General features: G+C 45.6%; 1 protein-coding gene across 1 annotated transcript in view; it reads left to right on the forward strand.

Annotated features, from left to right (window-relative positions):
* Positions 1 to 19,134, forward strand: part of LOC146783422 (solute carrier family 2, facilitated glucose transporter member 11-like) — a 480,741-nt gene that overhangs the window by 308,712 nt on the left and 152,895 nt on the right. The window contains exon 6 of the mRNA XM_085632832.1: positions 1,380 to 1,509. Coding sequence (XP_085488958.1) covers positions 1,380 to 1,509 — 130 coding nt within the window. The remainder of the gene's footprint in view (positions 1 to 1,379; positions 1,510 to 19,134) is intronic.

A 19,134-nucleotide genomic window follows, 5' to 3' on the forward strand; every position in this document is an offset into this window, starting at 1 on the left:
TACGGCATCTTGAATTTAAATCAGCTAGCTGGGTAGACAACAGAAAATGTGCCGGGGAGGCAAGGCTATGATGTCGCTGTAGGTAATGCATGAGAAAGGGGATTGCAAGTAGTTGGGCGTTGATACACAGGAAAACAAGCATTAGCCGCATGCGCGCCTCGCGCTTAAAGTTTTTTTAAAAAACGACAAAAAAAGACCAGCCCGGCGGAGCGTGGCGCGCGCGCTTGGGGGCGGGGGAGCGCATTCCAGGATGACACAGATGGTTTCCATCGAGTTCTGGTTCGCATGGCTGAAACAGTGTAAGTTAGAAAGGGGGAACAAAAAAAGAGAAACAGAACACACAAAATATGAAGCAAAAAAACGTACAAAGCGCACAAACAATGGGAGATGAAAGAAATAGAACGTAGAACTAAAGATGGAAGAGAGCTGGATAAGAACAGACAATTATACCGCAAGAGGAAAGGGGTGAACACGAGACATTAATACGAAAATAGAGGAGATAAAAGAAGAAAACGACAATGATTGAAAGAAAACTGCATAAACACGAACACACTGTGGTGGATTATAAATCCTGCAAACAAAAGTCACCTTGTGCACGGTTATGCATTCACCAAGCACGGATCTGAACTCGGTAACTCGAGCAGCACCATAAGTGATGAAAACAGTGTGCGTAATGTCTGGCGCGTAGCTTGGTCAATACGTTTGGGGGAGGGGGGTTGGGAGCTTCTTTTCAATATAGCCTCAAATAATGTCTCAAAAACAACCGCCGCCTTGCTTTGCAGACAGATATAAATGCGATTTACTCAGCAGCATGTACATTTTCTAGTTACTTTAAAACGTGTATGAGCACAGCAAGTCTAGAAGCAGCTAAACTATTTGTGTAGAAATCTACGGGCGTTGTCGAAATTGGTTCCTTGCTGGAAGGAAAAACGTATATAAAATTCACTCTGCAACAAGACTACAACTGAATATTAAGACTCAATGAGTAAAGGAGAGGCATTCATGGAGGGAGGAAGGGAGGCGGCCGTGCGGGCGCGAAAGTGAAAGAAAACGAGTGCTTTCAGGCTGCCAAATGGTGCGCGCGCCCGGCGCACATGCACTGTATTTGGAGGCCTGAAAGCACTCGTTTGCACTTCCAAAACTCGCTTACTATAAGTCTCGCCAGGGCAGCGCTAAAGCGCTGTCTCAGGCGAAACCTAAAAATTGTTCTCTGGGCCTTGTTTACGCTGTACACAAATTCCCAATAAATAATTATTAACTAAAAAAGGCACAGAGGAGCAGGGACAGTAAAGACAAAACAGAAGCTGATCACTGCTGATACCTATGGAACTATTGTTGCCTTTTGTTTGTTAGGTAACTTATTTCTTTTGTGTTTCAAGGTTTAGGAAATAGTATTCACATGCAGTATCTGGCTGAAATATCCCCCAGGAACCTGCGTGGATTCACCAGCGCCACGTGCTCTTTTTTTCTGACATTTGGGAAATTCTGTGGTCAAGTTTTGGGACTAAGGTGAGGCTTACTGTGTGTTTGTCTTATTTGATCCAAAAGTGTGCTGAATTGTCTTCCCTCTTGTCCCGCACCTCTGGATGCACCGATTCCTATTTACTATTAACTACTCCCTCTTCACTATTTTTCTCAGTTTAATATTTAAATTCTAATTGCACTATAATGCACTTCCTTTCACATGTGATATAACATGAAAACAGCTTCAAACATGTTTTGTACTGTGTTGTTTCCAACTGCCAAATACATCTGCCAAATACATTATTGCAAACTATGTTAACACTTGTAAACATTCAAAGTAGATCAGTGAGGGTATATCTGATTTGCAAAAAGTGATCTAGCATATTTGTATTTCATGCTACTGTCACTTGATGACCTTATTTATGGAATAATCAATGTTGTAGAAAGTATGGCCCTCATGTACAAAGATTCCATTTAAGGATTTGTAAATTGCAACAAATAAAGATTCGCAATTTGTGATTCCTTAAATGGAATATGCTAAATGGATTTGTTAGAAGTGGCAGCATTTTGCACACCGACCTCTAACGAATCTATTGGTATTTTGAGAACCAACTTAGGTATTAATAAGTTCATGCTCATAACACTGATACGTAGTTGGCTGCAATTCGACCTACCTGGTTAATATGTGTGAGGTAGGTCAGACATTGTGACCCACTATGGTTGGCTACATCCAAGGTCAGCAGACTACCATGTCCGGGATTGCTTTTAAATAAAACAATAAATGCAGCCTGTTTTCGTGAAAGGAAAACAGGATATGTGAAAAAAATAAAAATGACACAAACAGTTTTTTGTTATCAGTCAGTGATCTCTTAGACCACTGCAACTCATGTAACATGTTTTTGTGAACATCATCAAAGGGCAAGGCATCCCCTGGAGACTCCGTCCCATTTGCGAATGGCTTACCACCTCCTGTGAGAGGTGGGACAATATTAATGTTTTGCAACTGGATTTTGGTCACAAAAAATGTATACATAGCTTAAAGCTTTGGTATCTGGTAGGGACACCAAATGCACCTTCCAAATACCACATCTTTATTTATTCCCAAACCCAATTAGCGATTTGCTAAGATTCAGTATCATATTACCGAATCGCTGTTTGGCTTTGGTGAATAAAAAATGCCCTTTGTGGCTAAGATTTTCACATTTGAAGCCTTATCCACCGTAAAATGGTTTTGTGCATGAGGGCCTGTATGTGCTACAACATTGCTATGGCATTTGCAATAGACTCATTTTTCCATTTAATCAAAACAATAGGAAGTTTCCTCATTTGGGGAAAAGATCTTTGCATGGTAAATTATAGAGAAAAATAAAAACGTTTATTTGAAATAAAAATGTACATTATTTTTATGTTAAATATTAATGTAAATTTATTTTATACATTTTCTTGAAATGTAGAACAATATTTAAAAAAACGACTACAGCACTATTAAATCAATTTTGTTCAAAATCTTTTTATTGATTCTTATCAGCCCGTGCAATAGCAATCTGTCACCAATACGCATTTAGTATTTTGTGCCCACGAGGGCTTTCCTGCAAAGCAGTCATCAGAGCCTCTCCAGGGTAAAACCCCCAATAGGACTTTCATGCTGGCCAGATTTTCTCCAATTTCTTGCAACAGATTTCCCCTAGTAGACCACCATCTTTGCATGCATGCACCAGTCCATTCCAACATTTCTGGAGCCTCCAGGGCCCTCCCTTGTCTGGATATATTCCACTTTGCCACTATTATTCCCAGAGCAAGTCACAGTTTCAGGTATTTGGGTGTTGTATCACCAGCCCATAAATTCTATACAAACCACTTGGCAGTTTTAACAATAGGCAGGCCTGTCACCTTGCTAAGACAGTCTGCCAGTTTTGACCATTATTGGTTCAGCTTTGGGAAGTCCCACACAATATGAAAGAAGTAGCCAGTTTAACTGCATTTCCTAACATACAGTTCTGTGGAGGTTTTCCCCATTTTATGAAGGGTCGTTCTCAGATAGTATGCTGCATGTAAAGCGCCTGGCTATCCCAATGGGGCTTCCCAGTGCTAGCTAATAAAAGTGATGTGTAGAACGAATTAAAATTAATTGAGTTCTATTTTACCACAAATATTGTTACATAAATTATATATTCAAAATAGAATATTTTAAAATCAAACTAAAATATTTTCTAATTAAATAATGAAAATAATTAGCATTTTTATATATGTTTAACACTAAATTATATTTATTTCATTTTTTATTTTTTTTAAATAATTTAACACTATTTCCCATGGGGTTTTGTTTTACTTCCCTAACTCCATTATTTTCTATGCAAGGGTGTTGCAGTACCAGTGGCCTAGGCCTAGGACTAGATCTCTGACTGGGGGTGAGTGTTTGACATTAATAAGCATTCTGTCCATCAATTTTTTTTGTTGCATTTGTAGCCCTAAGTGGAATGGCTATGACCAGACGTGGGTCCTATGTTTGCAATGCCACCGGAGTCAAGCTATCCTGGCTGATGAGGGGTGATACCCTGAAACCGGTCCTAGTATGCTTGTTTCTGGTCCAGTAAGGACCTTGCCAGGCACCTTCCAGATTGATATCAAGACAGTCGGTAGAATAATTCTTGACCCCTGCTATATATTCAAAAGAGAAACTGAATTCTTGTAGAGAAATGATCCAGATTCTGATGGAACTAAGACAAGTACCTTTTTCATAAAGACTTTTTTCAAAAGTTTGTGATCGGAAAGAACCCTGAAAGATGTTCCCCATACAAAATGTTTTAATATTTTCAAAGCCAATATATGGCCAGAGCTTCTTTTTTTGAAAATGTTATGCAAGGAACAATCACATTTCAGTATCTACAACATTGTATAGGTGGCGACCAAAACAGACATATGAATCAGATCAAGTGAATAGAGAGGGCAAATTGAACATACAAAAAAAAAAAAGAATAGCGAACCCTGGGAAAATAAATAGAAATAGAAATAGAGCAGACCCTAGCAATGGAGGTTAATAAAACGGGATTGTGACAAACAATATAATTTAACAGACTCTTCAATCCATTCTGCAACCGGCGCCCATATTTTTGTCCCCTTTACTCTCTTTCTATATCCCTTTGTCTTATAGATTGCAGACTCAAAATTAAAGGTCGCCAGAAGTCTAGCCCTCCAAGTAGAAAATGACGGAGGATCTGGGGAGATCCAATCTTTCGTAATACAAGCGCACAAGATCGCCATACAAATAAACAGGAAAGAAGTTATAGACTTAGATCTTATTTGCGCTTCCGCTTCTGTTTTTATTCCTATCAGTACCATCTCCCCAGTAATGCGGACTGGTGATCCCACTAATACTGCCAGAAAGGATTGAATTAAAGATAGGAGATCCACCAGTTTGGAACACGAATAGAACATATGCACAGCATCTGCAGCTGGAGTACCACACCTATTACATTTGGTTCCAGCTCCTATACCCCATTTAGCAATTTTACCCGGTGTATAATATAAATCGTGAATAGCCATATAATGTTGTGCACGCATCCTACCAGTCATTAATACTTCATTTGCCAAGGCAATAGAAGTATTTAACGCAATTCTTTCCGTGTTTAACTTCCTTGCCCACTTTTCCTGACAATACTGTAAGTCGTCTGGCAATAGCTTTATCAAAATAGAATAAAAAAAAACAATAGGCATACCTTTCCACAGCTGTTCTATTAAAGGACATTTTCTAAATTGGTGCACAACACCTGGAACTAATGTATTAAAAAAACTACGGATTTGCAAATATTTAAAGAAATCACGTTTTGATAAACCATATTGTAGTTTTAACTCTGTAAAAGATAAGAATTGGCCGTCTAGACAGAGATCTCCTAAGCGGCAGATCCCCTTCTGCGACCACCTAGTAATAGTGTAATCTCGAAAAATAAGAGGAAGTACACCTGCAGCTTCAAAAGGGATATAGGCATTTATGTTCGGGAGACCTAGATGCCGCTTAACTCGCCTCCTGACAGCAAAAGCAGCCTTATAAATTTTAAACTTTGTTTTTTTGTAATAGCTGGGTTCAGCAAATTTTACCAAGCAGCAATTTGCCTCTTCACCCAAACCAAATTCGTAGATTGATGGGCTATGGCAGGGCAACAGCTTAGCCCTTTCTCCAACAACCAAAGGGGACATGAATTGCAGAGCTGCCGCCCAATAATAAAACAAAAAATACGGAATCCCCCAGCCTCCAGAAGTTCTAGGAAGCACCATCTTTTTGTATGCCCTTCTGTGCCTTTTATGGTCCCATAAAAATCTAGAACTAATATTTTCAGGCCTTTTAAAATGTACTACTGGGAATTCAAGTGGAATAGTTCTGAACAGATATAGAAGTTTGGGCAACACAAGCATCTTTAAGACATTTGACCTTCCATGCAGTGACAAGTGAAGATTGTTTATTCTCTCTAAAGTAGACTTAACTCTATCTAATACTGGGTTCAAGTTAATTTCAGGAATCTTATTAACAGGTGAACACAGCTTGATTCCCAAATAGGTAGCTTCCGAGAGGGTAGAGATGCCGTCCGCAGGGCTACCCCCAACACATAAAATCTGAGTTTTAGTTAGGTTTAATTTATAGCCAGATAGTAGCCCATACTGCGAGGCGAGGTCTTCAGTTGTTGATAGGGCAGATGGGATATCAGTAGTGACAATAACAATATCATCTGCATATGCCAAAGCTCTGTACTTAATGTCACACACTTTCACAGGTTTGATGTTGTTAGACTGATTTAATTTAGAGAAAAAGAAATCAATGTATAAGGCAAATAATAAAGGTGAGCTGGGGCAGCCTTGCCGCGTTCCGCGGCTAATTGTGAAAGATTCTGACTCTCTACCAGACAGGCGTATACACGCAGTAGGTAATTGATATAGTGACTTAATAGCTTGGAGTATGCCCGGTCCAAATCCCTTCAACTGCAGAACCTCCCAAAGAAATGGCCACAACACCCTGTCGAATGCCTTCTCGGCATCCAACAGGATGATTCCAATAGGGGTCTTCGTAGCTTCTGCCCAATCCATTAATGCAATCACACGACGAACGTGATCAGTCATATCGCGGCCAGGGATAAACCCATGCTGAAATGGTGAGACAAGGGTGGAAATAATACTCGACAGATGAACAGCTAAGACTTTAGAATAGATTTTACTGTCGGCATTGATTAATGAAATAGGTCTGTAAGAGGAAGGTAACAAAGGAGGTTTGTCTTTTTTTAGGAGTACTGTTATTATTGATTTCTGCCAGGACGGAGGGGGTAATCCCTTTTGAGTACTTAAAAACGTTGCCAGCAATTCGTCTTTTAAAACCGACAAAAAAGTTGTAAAGATTTCCAAGGGGATCCCATCTGGGCTCACCGCCTTACCCACCGCAAGCGATAAGATTGCTGCCTCCAATTCCTCATTGAAGATGTCGGCCTCTAGCTCAACTTTTTGTTCTGGAGTTAATTTAAGGAACTCATTATCTCCCCAGGACCCTACGAGTTTGCCTTCTATATCAGTAATATCTTCATTTCAGTACAGCTGAGTATAAAAATTATTAAAAATCTCCAGGACTTTCGCGGGTTCTGTATGGATTTGCCCATGTTCATCCTGGATTGAATCAACCCTCCTAGCAACCTCTTTCTGCCATAATCTTTTAGCAAGTAGACGACCCGAATTCTCTCCCACCTCATATAAGTTCGAACGATGTACTGCAATTTGGGCCGCTAACTTAGTAGCGAAGTTTTGATAAACCCTCATTTTTTGAACAGCCATGTCTTTTGCTATCTGATCATAATCCTGAGTAGTAGTAAGAGCCAACATGAACTTAACTTCTAAGACTCTCAGTTTGTTCAACTCCTCCTCCTGTTCTGCCTTCATTCTAAGTTGTTTATTGATAGAATAACTAAGGGACTCCCCCCGCACCCCGGCCTTAAAAGCATCCCATATCATACCGATTGGAGCAGATCCACGATTAAATTAAAAATCTCCACTATCCATTTAGACATTTGTTCATGATAGGCAGGGTCAACCAATAACCGATGCTCAAATGTCCAAAGTTTTTTTTAGAGGGTCTATACAATGTTTCTACCTCTAATTCCAGAATAATTGGATTGTGGTCAGATATTATTTTCGGTTGAATGTCAATACTAGCATTAGTCAATAATTCTAAGGATGTAAAAAAAGAATCCAATCGAACATGTTTCAGATGAGGGGCGGAAAAAAAATGTATGGCCAGGGTCATCAGATCTTTTCAGCCACCAGACATCTACTAAACCAAAATCGTTAAGAAGATCCTTGGTAGCCTTAAAAACCCTACTCCTTTTCCCCTTATACTCAATGTTACTACTAATGTTTTCATCTCCTCGCAAATGTAAATTAAAGTCCCCACATAGGATGACAGGAGAAGGCCACGAGGCCAGTTCAATACTGATATCATTCAGCATATCGGGGTCATCGGAATTGGGCACATACAATGAACATAGAGTAAAAAGAAGGCCGTCTGTTCTCATCTCGATAATAGCCCACCGACCAAATTGATCAGACTTAACACGTTTGCATTCCCCCACCCGTATTTTTTCAGGATAGCAACACCTCTTGTACTTGAACCTTGCCGTGTGCAGCACTATAGCTCTTGTGCTGCACATGGCCAGAGTTTCTTTATCAATAACTGAGTAATTTTTCTCTGAGTTTTTCAAACAAGGAGAAGCATATGCAATGAGTTCTTCAACTCCATTTGTTCTTTGAAGCAGAAAAGCACCAAGGCCTTTTAAACTAGCATCTGTGATTATATTTGTGTTATCACCTGGAACAAACACTTGGAAACTAGGAGCATTTTGTAGTTCCTTTTTCAACTCATCAAATTCATTCTAATATTCAGAGCACCACTGAAACTCCACTTTCTTGCTTAGAAAAGGTCTTAAGTTAACATTCTTACCTGCATAATTATTAACAAATATATTGTAATATTCCATAATTCCTACAAAATGAAACTAATTCTTCTTCGTTATCAGGTTCTTCAAGATTCACAATAGTATCAACTAACTTTTTATTTGGCTGAATACCAGAACCTGTATTATGATGTCCGAGATAGTTTACCTCCAGTACTCCAAAACTGCATTAATTTGTTTAAGTCATACTAGCTCTAGATAACATTTTCCATGCTAACCATACTCTGTCATCATGCTCAATCCTATCTCTTCCAAAAATCTAAAACCTTGTCTTGATAACAACTAACTCCCTGCAAACCTTGCAAAACCTCTGACATCACTCTCTGAAAAACTGAAGTACCAGAAAATACCCCAAGGGGCATTCTCTTGAATATATGCACACTTATCAGTGTAATACATTTTTGTTCATTCCTCTGAAGAGTCGTTGAGTTCCACTTGATAATTTGCTGAAGTCATATCAAGTGTAGAAAAGTCGTTTTCCCATGGTAAGGTTGTTACCAATTATCAATGTTGGGGAGAGAAACTCTGTCAACAATTACCTCACGATTAAATGCTCTTAGGGTGACACAAAGACAAAGCTCTCCATTCAACCTTTTAGACACCACGACGGGTGCCTACCATTCCATAGACTCAATTGACTCAAAGATATCTTAATCTTTAACATTTTTCAATCCTGAATACTGGAAGGAATGTGTTGTACACTGGCTGCAACTGATACAGCATTTTTACTTTGATATGATGTTTATATCTTTTCAAACAGCCCATCTGTTCTTTGAACTATTGCTAAATTTCCCCAACAAAATTTGTACCTCTTTGCTGAACCTCCTGAACAACCATTTGAAGATCAGAATTGGGATCAAGTTAAATCAAGTTTAATATCGTAAACCTTCCAGTGAGGCCACCCAATCAAATTAGCTCCCTTGATGGAAATATACATTTTCCCTACACAACTATGATTACCTAGGTACAAAATGGATTAAAAAAACTCAGCATTTTGATTTGAATCCCACCATAACCCCATGGCTGGGCTGTTCATCTAGCGCATATAATAATGTTTCATCTTCAGATGTTTCACAAAAAACCTAATTGGAAATGATAGTTAAATGAGAGCATAAATCAACTCTCATCAACACCTCTGCAGAGTTGACTATCACTGCAGCAGAGGGGTGTTCATGTTTGAAATTACAACACGTACTACTATAGCAAAATATTTCGTCAACCTGAAATATAATGTCTTGTGTGACTTTTTGTACTTCCTTCATTCTGTCTTTTTTAATCTTGCTCCTACAACATTTTCCAACATTACCTCCCACACTTGTTACAGGCAGCATGCAATGCATGACATGGCTCTATGTCCTTGTCTGCCATATCTGAAACATTCTCCTTTAAATCTTGTCTTTTATTCCAACTTTTATTGTAACTTTCTTTTCCTTATCTATACAGACCTACTCTTCCACTTTCTCATGTACACACCTTGCTTTGATTTGGTTAATTCCTGTACACAACTCATCACACACTACCCTTTTGGCTTTATTTATAATTTCTTCAAGAGGCGGTTCATCCTTGAGCCATAGTTCTTCCCTGATTTTGTCATTACTGCACTTCAAAACCAACTGATCCCTGATCCTTACATCCATTGCCCGCCAAATTTACATGTGGAAGCAAGCGTCCTTAAACTAGTGATGTAGTCTTCTTCTGATTCATCCTTCCCTTACTTTCCATAACTATACTAACTCGTGGTAATTAATGATGATCTAACTTTAACATACATATTCCACATTCATTGAAATTCCGCTCCTCCTCAAATCTGGTAGAGTCTCTAGAACTTCTTGTCCTTCCCCACAAATTGTGTAATAAAAGAGAACATTTTCTCTCTGCACTCAAATTGAATTTCACAAACTCCTGATGAATTCACAAATATATGTTTTTTCAACTTATTTCACCTTATTAGTGGATTTCCTGGACTGGGGAAAAATATTGAGGTGATGTTACACTCTGAAACTCCTTTGTTTTAAAATATATAACACTAGTAAAACAAAAGAAAATGGGCAAATGCAGGCTAGCTACTACATATCGAAAGTCCTGCTATAAACTAACAGCAAATTTGATGATCACAGTGGTGCAGTCATGTGTCTCACAATAATATAAATGGTATGCACAGTCACCGCTGTGTAGGAAACTCTCCAACAATACTAATAGAAGCTGTGCATATCACCATTGTGTATACTAGGCTCAAATGTCTGCCCACCATTGTTTAGGCAACCCTCCAACAATACTAGTAGAAGGTGTGTTTATCACTTGTGTGCATACTAGTCTCAAATGTTATGCATGTGTGCCTATCACAGCTGGGTAGGCAAGTTCTAAAAAAAAAAAAACTATCCAAGGTGTGCGTATCACCATTGTGCAGGTTAATCTCAAGTTGAACAGATGGAAGGTGTGCCTGTCACCACGTAGCAAAACAAACACCCACGATTCTCCAATCAACATTTATCAGCAAAGGTTGCACCAAGTTGACATGTTATCTCGAAGCATCAATGAAGGTTAATCAAATCTTCTAAATGGTCGCCCTGTGTGTAGTATGTCAGTTTTCAATGGAGGAATGCCTGTTTTGTTTTCTTCTGGCAATCGACCGTGTATGCACAGATACACCCGTTCAAAGAAGGCCACCAGTCTCTACCTCAACTGGACATGACTGACACTGAAGCGTGGTTACTTGTTTAGACAGATATTGGATGTACAATTTGAATCATACGCTCCATGCCCTGAATCGCGCTTGCACCATACACATTTCCTGTGGCCCTGCCACATGCCAGCTGATAATATTACAGTCCAATGCAGTCCAATCTCTTACCACACATCAATAACCAATACCAATGATTCTTAAAGTGAATGATGTTCCGCTTGATATCAATTCTACTCCAATTCTTTCAGCAGCCACTGGGGTGCTATTATGATTTCCTGGACCCAGCCCGTTGCCAGTATAAGAATGGTTTGAAAGAAGGCTCAGGACTCCAACGAAGTAACACAGATAAGAGCTTTATTCTTAATACCCCAGCCAGCTACTCTCCTGAGCCCAACTGTCAAAACACCGGACCTTGATCTTAACATTCTGCAATTGCTGAGCCCTCTGCAAGGAGCACGAGACAAGGAAGCATACATGCAGGACAGCACATGGTGGGCATAGCTGTCCACAGACCCATTTGCCTTTCAATAGGATGTGCCCTGCTCTCACACAAAGAACTTCACACTAGTCTATTGAACCTATAGACAGGCTGGGAACGGGGCAGGGAGGCAGGAAATTGCAAACACATCTGTAAGGGAAAACCTCCAGAAACCTCTCATACTTCAAAGGAGGCACCAGGTATAAAATTGGGACATTCAGACTCACTTTTCACTTTACTTTCTGGGCCTACTAAAGAACTCCCAAGGATGACTGCCTGAAGGGGTGGACTGCTGTGTACTTCAGATGACTGCTTTGCTTCTCCAAGAAGGACTCCTCTGTTGTCTGAAGGCTGCTTTGCACCCCAAGAGGTCTGCTCTGATGCTTGAGCCCTGCACTTCTCCTTCAACCTTTTAGGGTGGATGAAAGAGCTAGTTGGCTGGCCTTCTGATCAGAGGCTCAGGGACAGACATACTCAATTCATCTTGACCTGCCTCAGTGAGTCCTGACACTGCAAATGTTGCCCCTCACATCCTGGACCATTGGGCATGCAGCTACATGTGCCCAGTTAGCCCAAATTCAAATTTTGGAACTGTGAAAGTTTTTGACCAAAAAGTGTTCTGAGAGCCAAGAGGAGACCAGGACCCACCTGCTTAACTATCCACACAAGGTGCTTTGCCGGTTGGCCTGATTTCTCAGCAGCTCCTGCTACATTATTTTCCCCAGCAGCAAATTGTGTTCAGCGGCTCCTCGCATAAAAGTTATCCGGCCTTGTGGAGCCCTTGTTGACTACAGCCTACAGCTTCATCCAGCTGGAGATCTTTGACTGCCAAAAAAGAGACTAAGGGCCTGATTTAGATATTGGCAGTAATGGTTCCGCCGTCACTTTTCCTACTAGGCAGTCTGCCCACACTTTTTAGATGCTAGCAGGTCTCTGGATGAAAGACCGTTGGAGTGCTGTTGACTCCACGAGGTATGTTCACCCTCGTCGATGGCACCATAGGCAAGAGCAGCTGTTGTTGGGAATACAGCCAACTTGTCCACCTAGCCAATCATGTTGTGCCTTCCCACCAATGTGACTGTGATGGGGAAACCTCCACTATGTGATGGATTAGAACGGATATAAGGTTGAAATGTACCTTCTTCCTGTTTCGCACTTCATTTACCATCCGGGAGCCAATCGTACAAGTCCTGCCACTGCTGCTACTTGACCACAAAGCATATCCACACCATCATCTCCAGAATCTAAGGAAAGCTTCTCTTATAATGTGTTACATTTTGACTTGTCAGTTTACATTTGATCAGGACTCGTGTATGTTGAAATCTCTCTTACAAGCAATAGCATACCAATGTGTAATGCACATGAGTGTTATGTTTTCATTTATGAAATTTAAAGAAACACAACTGAATCATTTATTTATAATTTTAAATCTGGTGCAAGTTTCCTTCATGCCAATGAACACTTACCCAAAAATGGACATCAATCCAAAAACCAAAAACTGAGAATACAGGAGTGCTAAACTAATATTGCGAGACTATAAAATCATGAGCACATGCATTACACATTATTGGGATAATTGCAATGTAACATAATGTAGAAATTGCACTTGAAAAGGTGAAATGTTTGTTTTAAAATAACTGTAAAAGCAATGTCAGTTCCAAAGTTTTATCAATAATATATTTATCGGAGGAGCCTAGCGCGCAACCAAGATGGCCGCGTAGGTGCGAGGCTCCCGAGGACCTCCGTGACCTCCTACATAAATCCTGAAAATATCCTGTCCTAGATGAGGGGACTGTGTTGGTGAGCCCGAGCTGAGGTGTCACCCGTTTTCCGCTTCCAAATTGGACCTCGGACACCGGCGGGAGCACCGATTGAGGTTTGCGGCCTTCTCCACGCCGGCCCCCCGGATTGGAGTTACGGGGCGATCCGGAGACAAAGTGATCAACAGCGGCGGGCAGGGCTGGGCGACTCGCGTACCCCGCACTTTCACTTTCGCTTTTGCACCCTCCTTGCTGTGTAGGCGAGGTTGGGTTGCGGGGCGGTGTGTGGTGGTGTGGCCTCGTTGGGGTGCCCTGCTGGCCCGCCGGCTGTGACCCGTCCTGCGGACCTGTGGCTGCCCCCCCCCGGAGCCCGTGAACTGGTTTGTCGGCCCTTTCCGAGGTGATTGGCACGATTTGGGGACTGAAACCATGTCCTCAAAACAAGATGGCGACCGGGCAAAGGTGAAATCGACCCGCCGTGGCGCAGCCCATCAGTCCAACAGCATGGACCGTTACACCCTCCAGAAGGGATCTCCCGAGGTGCCGCGTAGGTCTCCTGAGGACCCGACTGATGCTCCTGCGCTGCCCGCGGATCTGACCCTGCGAGATGTCATGGGCGCTATCGCCGAGATGAAGGCCTCGGTGGACCAGCGCTTTGACACACTGGCGCAAAAGATTGACTCGGTCCACGTGGATGTTGGCCTGGTGAGGGCTGATTTATCCAAGACCAATGACCGGGTCGATTCTTTGGCCCACACCACCTCGGGCCTTACAGCGGACGTGGCGGCCCTCCAAAAGGAGGTGCGCCGGCTTGGCCAGGCGAGCGCCCTGATGGATCGTCGACTGGAGGATTCCGAGGGTCGGGCCCGGAGGAACAATGTCCGCATTGTCGGGGTGCCGGAGGGACGTGAGGAGGCGGCGGCAGACCTGTTTGTGGAGGACCTGATTCTCACCCATCTCCAGCCCCGGGGGCTGAGTAAATTCTTTGCGGTGGAACGTGCCCACAGGGTTCCCGGAGGAAGACCTAAGGCCGGAGCCCCTCCGAGGCCTATCATTGCCCGGATTTTCAACTTTCGGGACAGAGACGCTATCCTTCAGACTTCTAGGCAACAAGGACCGGTCAGACTTGACAATATGGACGTAAACTTCTATCCTGATTTCACCCCAGCGGTCCAGAAGCAGAGACTGAGCTTTCTCGGAGTCAAACGTCGTCTACGGGACTTGATCCTCAAGTATGCGATGCTTTTTCCAGCTAAGTTGCGGGTGGAGGTGGATGGCCGCACGCACTTTTTTGATCGTCCCGAGGCGGCCGGGGACTGGTTGGACTCCTTGCCCGGGGATCGGGGCCGGGGGGGTGGGGGGGGCGCGGTTGGAGGGGAGGGCTCGCCGGATCAGGACTGAGGGATTAATAGTAGGCCTCGCTCTGGACAAAACTGTCGTCATTTTTGACTGTTCGTTAAGTCTCCCTCCTGTGGAGGTGGTACGGGGTCTCTTGGGGGCTCTCCCTCCTCATCTGGGGGACTAGTTAGTTTAATCATCCATGGGGCGACAGGCACACTGCACTTTGGGGGGGCTGTTTGGGCTCATGCAGGGGTGCAGGGAGGGGGGAGTTCTGTTGGGATGGGTGGGTTGGGGTGGGGTGTTGTTCGTTTTTACCGCAAGGCAAACCCTTTATTGTATTGGTGTTTTTAAGGTGCTCTCCGGGGGACGAATGATGGCTTCTGTATGTGATGGGGGGTAGGGACCTGACTTTATTGTCCTGGAACGTTAACGGACTGGGGGATAGGATTAAGCGAGGTGTGGTCCTGCAGTATTTGAAACGACTTTCACCAGATGTGGTCTTTCTGCAGGAGACACACCTTATTGGTAATTCCTTTTGTGCCATGAATCGACGTGGCTATCGCTTGGTGGCCCACTCGGGCTTCACGTCGGGCTCACGGGGGGTGGGCATCATGGTGAAGAACTCGCTCCCGTTGGAAATAGACGAGGTGCGCCATGATGAGAGGGGACGCTACACTGTCTTAGTGGGGAGATTGGAGGGTAAAGTAGTTGTCTTTGTATCAGTGTATGTCCCACCGGGGTTACAGTCTACGACTTTTGCAGACTTAGGGCGCCTCCTCCTTGACCTTCCGGGGGGGCTTCTGGTGGTTGGGGGGGACTTCAATGCGGTGGTTTCTGGGACCGTGGATCGTCACCCCCCTAGGGACCTCCCCCGGGCGCAGGCGTGGCTGTCCGGCTTCTTAGATACACTGGGATTGGTGGACTGCTGGCGCTTAAAACATCCCACGCAGCTGCAGTACACTTTCCACTCGGGTGCCCATGGTAGCCTCTCACGGCTTGATTATGTCCTTGTCCCTGCGGCCTATGTTGGGAGGGTAGGAGAGGTGCGCCATTTGGCGCGGGGTATTTCAGATCACTCCCCGCTCCTGTTGCACGTTGATGTCTTCCCGAGGGGGGAGGGCAGGGTAGCTCCAATCAATGCCTGGTATCTGCGCGACCCCACTATTCGCGCTGATTTGATTAAATCCTTGCAGCGGTATTTCGATGAGAATGTGGGGTCTGTCCCTTCGGTTATCTCCCTGTGGGAAGCCTTCAAAACAGTTCTTAGAGGGGAGGCCCTCTCCTTTATTTCCCATGCCCGGAGGCGCCAGCAGGAGGAGGTGACCCGGGTGGAGGCCGAAATTGCTGAATTGGAGGGTGGTCTAGAGGGTGGGGTGACGGACGCTGCACTACATGTCCTACAACTTAAGCAGGCGGCCTACAGGGCCCTCGTCACGGAGGCGGCCAGGGGCCTCTATAGAGAGCAACAGGGGCGACTGTATGATGTGGGTGATAAGGCTGGTAAACTGCTTGCATGGTTGGATAAAAAGGAGAGAGCGAGTCGTGTGGTCCCGCTGATTGAGAGGATGGATGGTGTGCGTGTCACCGAGCCAGAAGACATTGTCTCTTGTTTCGCGGATTATTTCCGCGAGGTGTATTCCCCGGTTTCTCCCTGCTCGGAGGAGGACTCCCATGCCCTGCTTAGGGATATCGCGCTGCCTTCCCTTTCGGTGGAGGACAGGGTGTCGTTAGATGCCGCTCCTACCTCCGACGAAATTGCCCTCGCCATCCGCTCGGTCGCATCCGGCAAGGCCATGGGCCCGAACGGCATCCCTATTGAGTTGTATAAGCTGCGACCGGATGTACTGGCACCCCACCTCCGTGCGATGTTCCTGGCGGCCCACTCGCTGGGCTCCCTCCCGCCGGACCAACGTCTGGCTACAATCGTGGTGATCCATAAGGAAGGGAGACCTCGAGACCGGGTTACATCCTACAGGCCTATCTCGCTCTTGAATGCGGAGCCCAAAATCCTCGCCAAGGTGCTAGCCAACCGGCTGGTCGGCGTGGTGGGCAATTTAGTCCACCAGGACCAGTCCGGCTTTATTCCCCATCGCAACACGGCCCTTAATCTGCGGCGCTTGCACGGGGTGCTCGCGCGTGTCCCGTTTGTGCGGGAGCCGGCCATATTGGCGTCCTTAGACGCCACCATGGCGTTTGACACGCTCGAGTGGCCGTATATCTGGGCTATGCTGGCGAAGTTTGGATTTGGCCCGGGGTTCATCAGCTGGGTCAAATTGTTGTATTCGGGCCCATTGGCACAGGTGGTGGTGAATGGAAGAGTATCGGTCCCATTCGAGCTGGGACGGGGCACGCGACAGGGCTGTCCCTTGTCGCCGCTCCTGTTCGCGCTGGCCTTGGAACCCCTGGCGGAGTGGCTGCGGTGGCACCCTTCCATCCGTGGTCTCCGTTGGACCCCCGAGTATGAGGACCGCGTGTCCCTATACGCTGACGATATCCTATTGTACCTAGCCTCCCCGCGTAAATCACTGATTGTCCTGGTTGATGTTTTGGGCTCATTTGGCCGCAACTCAGGCCTTGTCATCAACTGGGCTAAGTCATGTGTGTATGTGCTTTCCGGGGAGGCTCCCGTCCTCCCGCGGGGCTGTCCGATCCAGATTGCCTCGCAGGGGTTTCGGTACCTGGGGGTTTACATTACTCTGGACCCGGAGGCCCGCTACGAGCGGAATTTGCTTCCCCCCCTCCAGCGCTTGAAGGAGGACGTCGCGCACTGGCGGCGCCTGCCGCTTTCGCCGCTCGGCCGGGCGGCATTGTTTAAGATGATGTCGTTGCCACGCTTCCTGTACGCTCTCCAGAATACTATGGATTTAGTCCCGGCGGGCTACTTCCGTGAGGTGGAGAGTCTACAGCGCCGCCTGTTCTGGGACGGGAGGCCGCGTATTGCCCTGGCGAAGTTGACGCTCCCATGGTACGACGGGGGGATTGCCCTCCCGGATATTAAACGGTATTACTGGGCCTCCCAGCTAGCTGCAATTAATCATGGCCTTTACGGGCCCGCCTTAAACCCGGCATTTGAAATGGACAAGATGCTCCTGCCTGGTGGCGACTATAATCGAGCGCTCTACTCTGGCGCACCCGGACCCCGCCTGACGGGACCTACGCGTGTCATGGTACGAGTATGGCACGCGGCTAACGCAGCTATGGGGTGGAAGGACCGTTTGACCCGGGCATCACCGTTGTACGCGTCTGAGAGATTGGGCTCCCTGTGGACCTCGAAGGGCTTCGAGAAGTGGGACACGATCGGCATCAGTAAAGTGGGGGACCTCTGGACGAGGGGGGGATTTAAAACATTCGAGATGCTGCAGACGGAGTTTCAGCTGCAGGGCAGTAAATACTTTCGGTACTTGCAGGTCCGTCACGCGCTGGGCTCAGTCTTCCCAGACGTCGCCTCCATCCCGGAGTCTTCCCCCCTGGAGGATAGAGTGCTGGATGGCCATGTTCCGGACAGCACGATCTCCCTCATTTACAAAAAATTGATTAATGATCGCTCGGGCTTGCTGACTGGCCTCCGCGAGGCTTGGGTTGCCGACGGGCTGGAGTTGGACGACGAAGACTGGATTTCCGCGGTGGCCTCTCCGAAGGAGGTGGCCATACCGGCTCGCCTTCGCTTTGTCCAGCTTAAGATACTCCATCGGGTTTACATGACGGGGCCAAGACTTCTGCGTATGGGCTATGCTGAGGATGGATTGTGTAAGCGTGGGTGTGGTGCTTTGGCGACTTTTTTGCATATTTTGTGGGAATGCCCGAAGGTGGAGCGATTCTGGCGTGGTGTGCATGAGGTCCTGCGAGTGGTTACGCATGTCGCGCTGCTGCCTGAAGTGAGGAGATGCCTGCTGAATGTGTGGGAACCAACTGACTACTCGGTTCCGCAGACGCGATGGGTGACTCTGGGATATATGATAGCTAAGCGTGACATTGCTCAACTGTGGGGATCCCAGAGGCCCCCGGCGGTGTTGGCCTGGAAAGAACACATGGATTGGTGCATGTTCCGAGAAAAGGTGGTGTATGTGGCGAGGGGTAAGCCTGGGGCATGGGTGAAAGTATGGGGCCCCTGGAACGCCTACCGCGGGGGTATCTGCGCGCCACCACTGCTGCCTGCGGCCTCACCAGCCCCGTCCCCTTAGTTGACTCCTTTCCATAGCCCCGAGCACGGAGTTCCCCCAGTCCTCGATCTGTTCCCTTTCCCCTCTTTAGACTCCTGTTGATGGCTGGGGTCCCCCATTCGGGGAGCACGTGCTGTTACTTTCGATTGCGGGTTGCCTTGCGGGTGTGGTTTTTTGTTGTGTGTATAAAATGAAACCGTATTGTGGGGTCAGAGTGATGTGGCCCACGACGCCGATACCTCCTGATTTTGCTTCTCTGCACCGC

Source organism: Triturus cristatus, chromosome 11 (genome assembly GCF_964204655.1).
Source record: "Triturus cristatus chromosome 11, aTriCri1.1, whole genome shotgun sequence".
In the NCBI taxonomy this organism is placed as follows: Eukaryota; Metazoa; Chordata; class Amphibia; order Caudata; family Salamandridae; genus Triturus; species Triturus cristatus.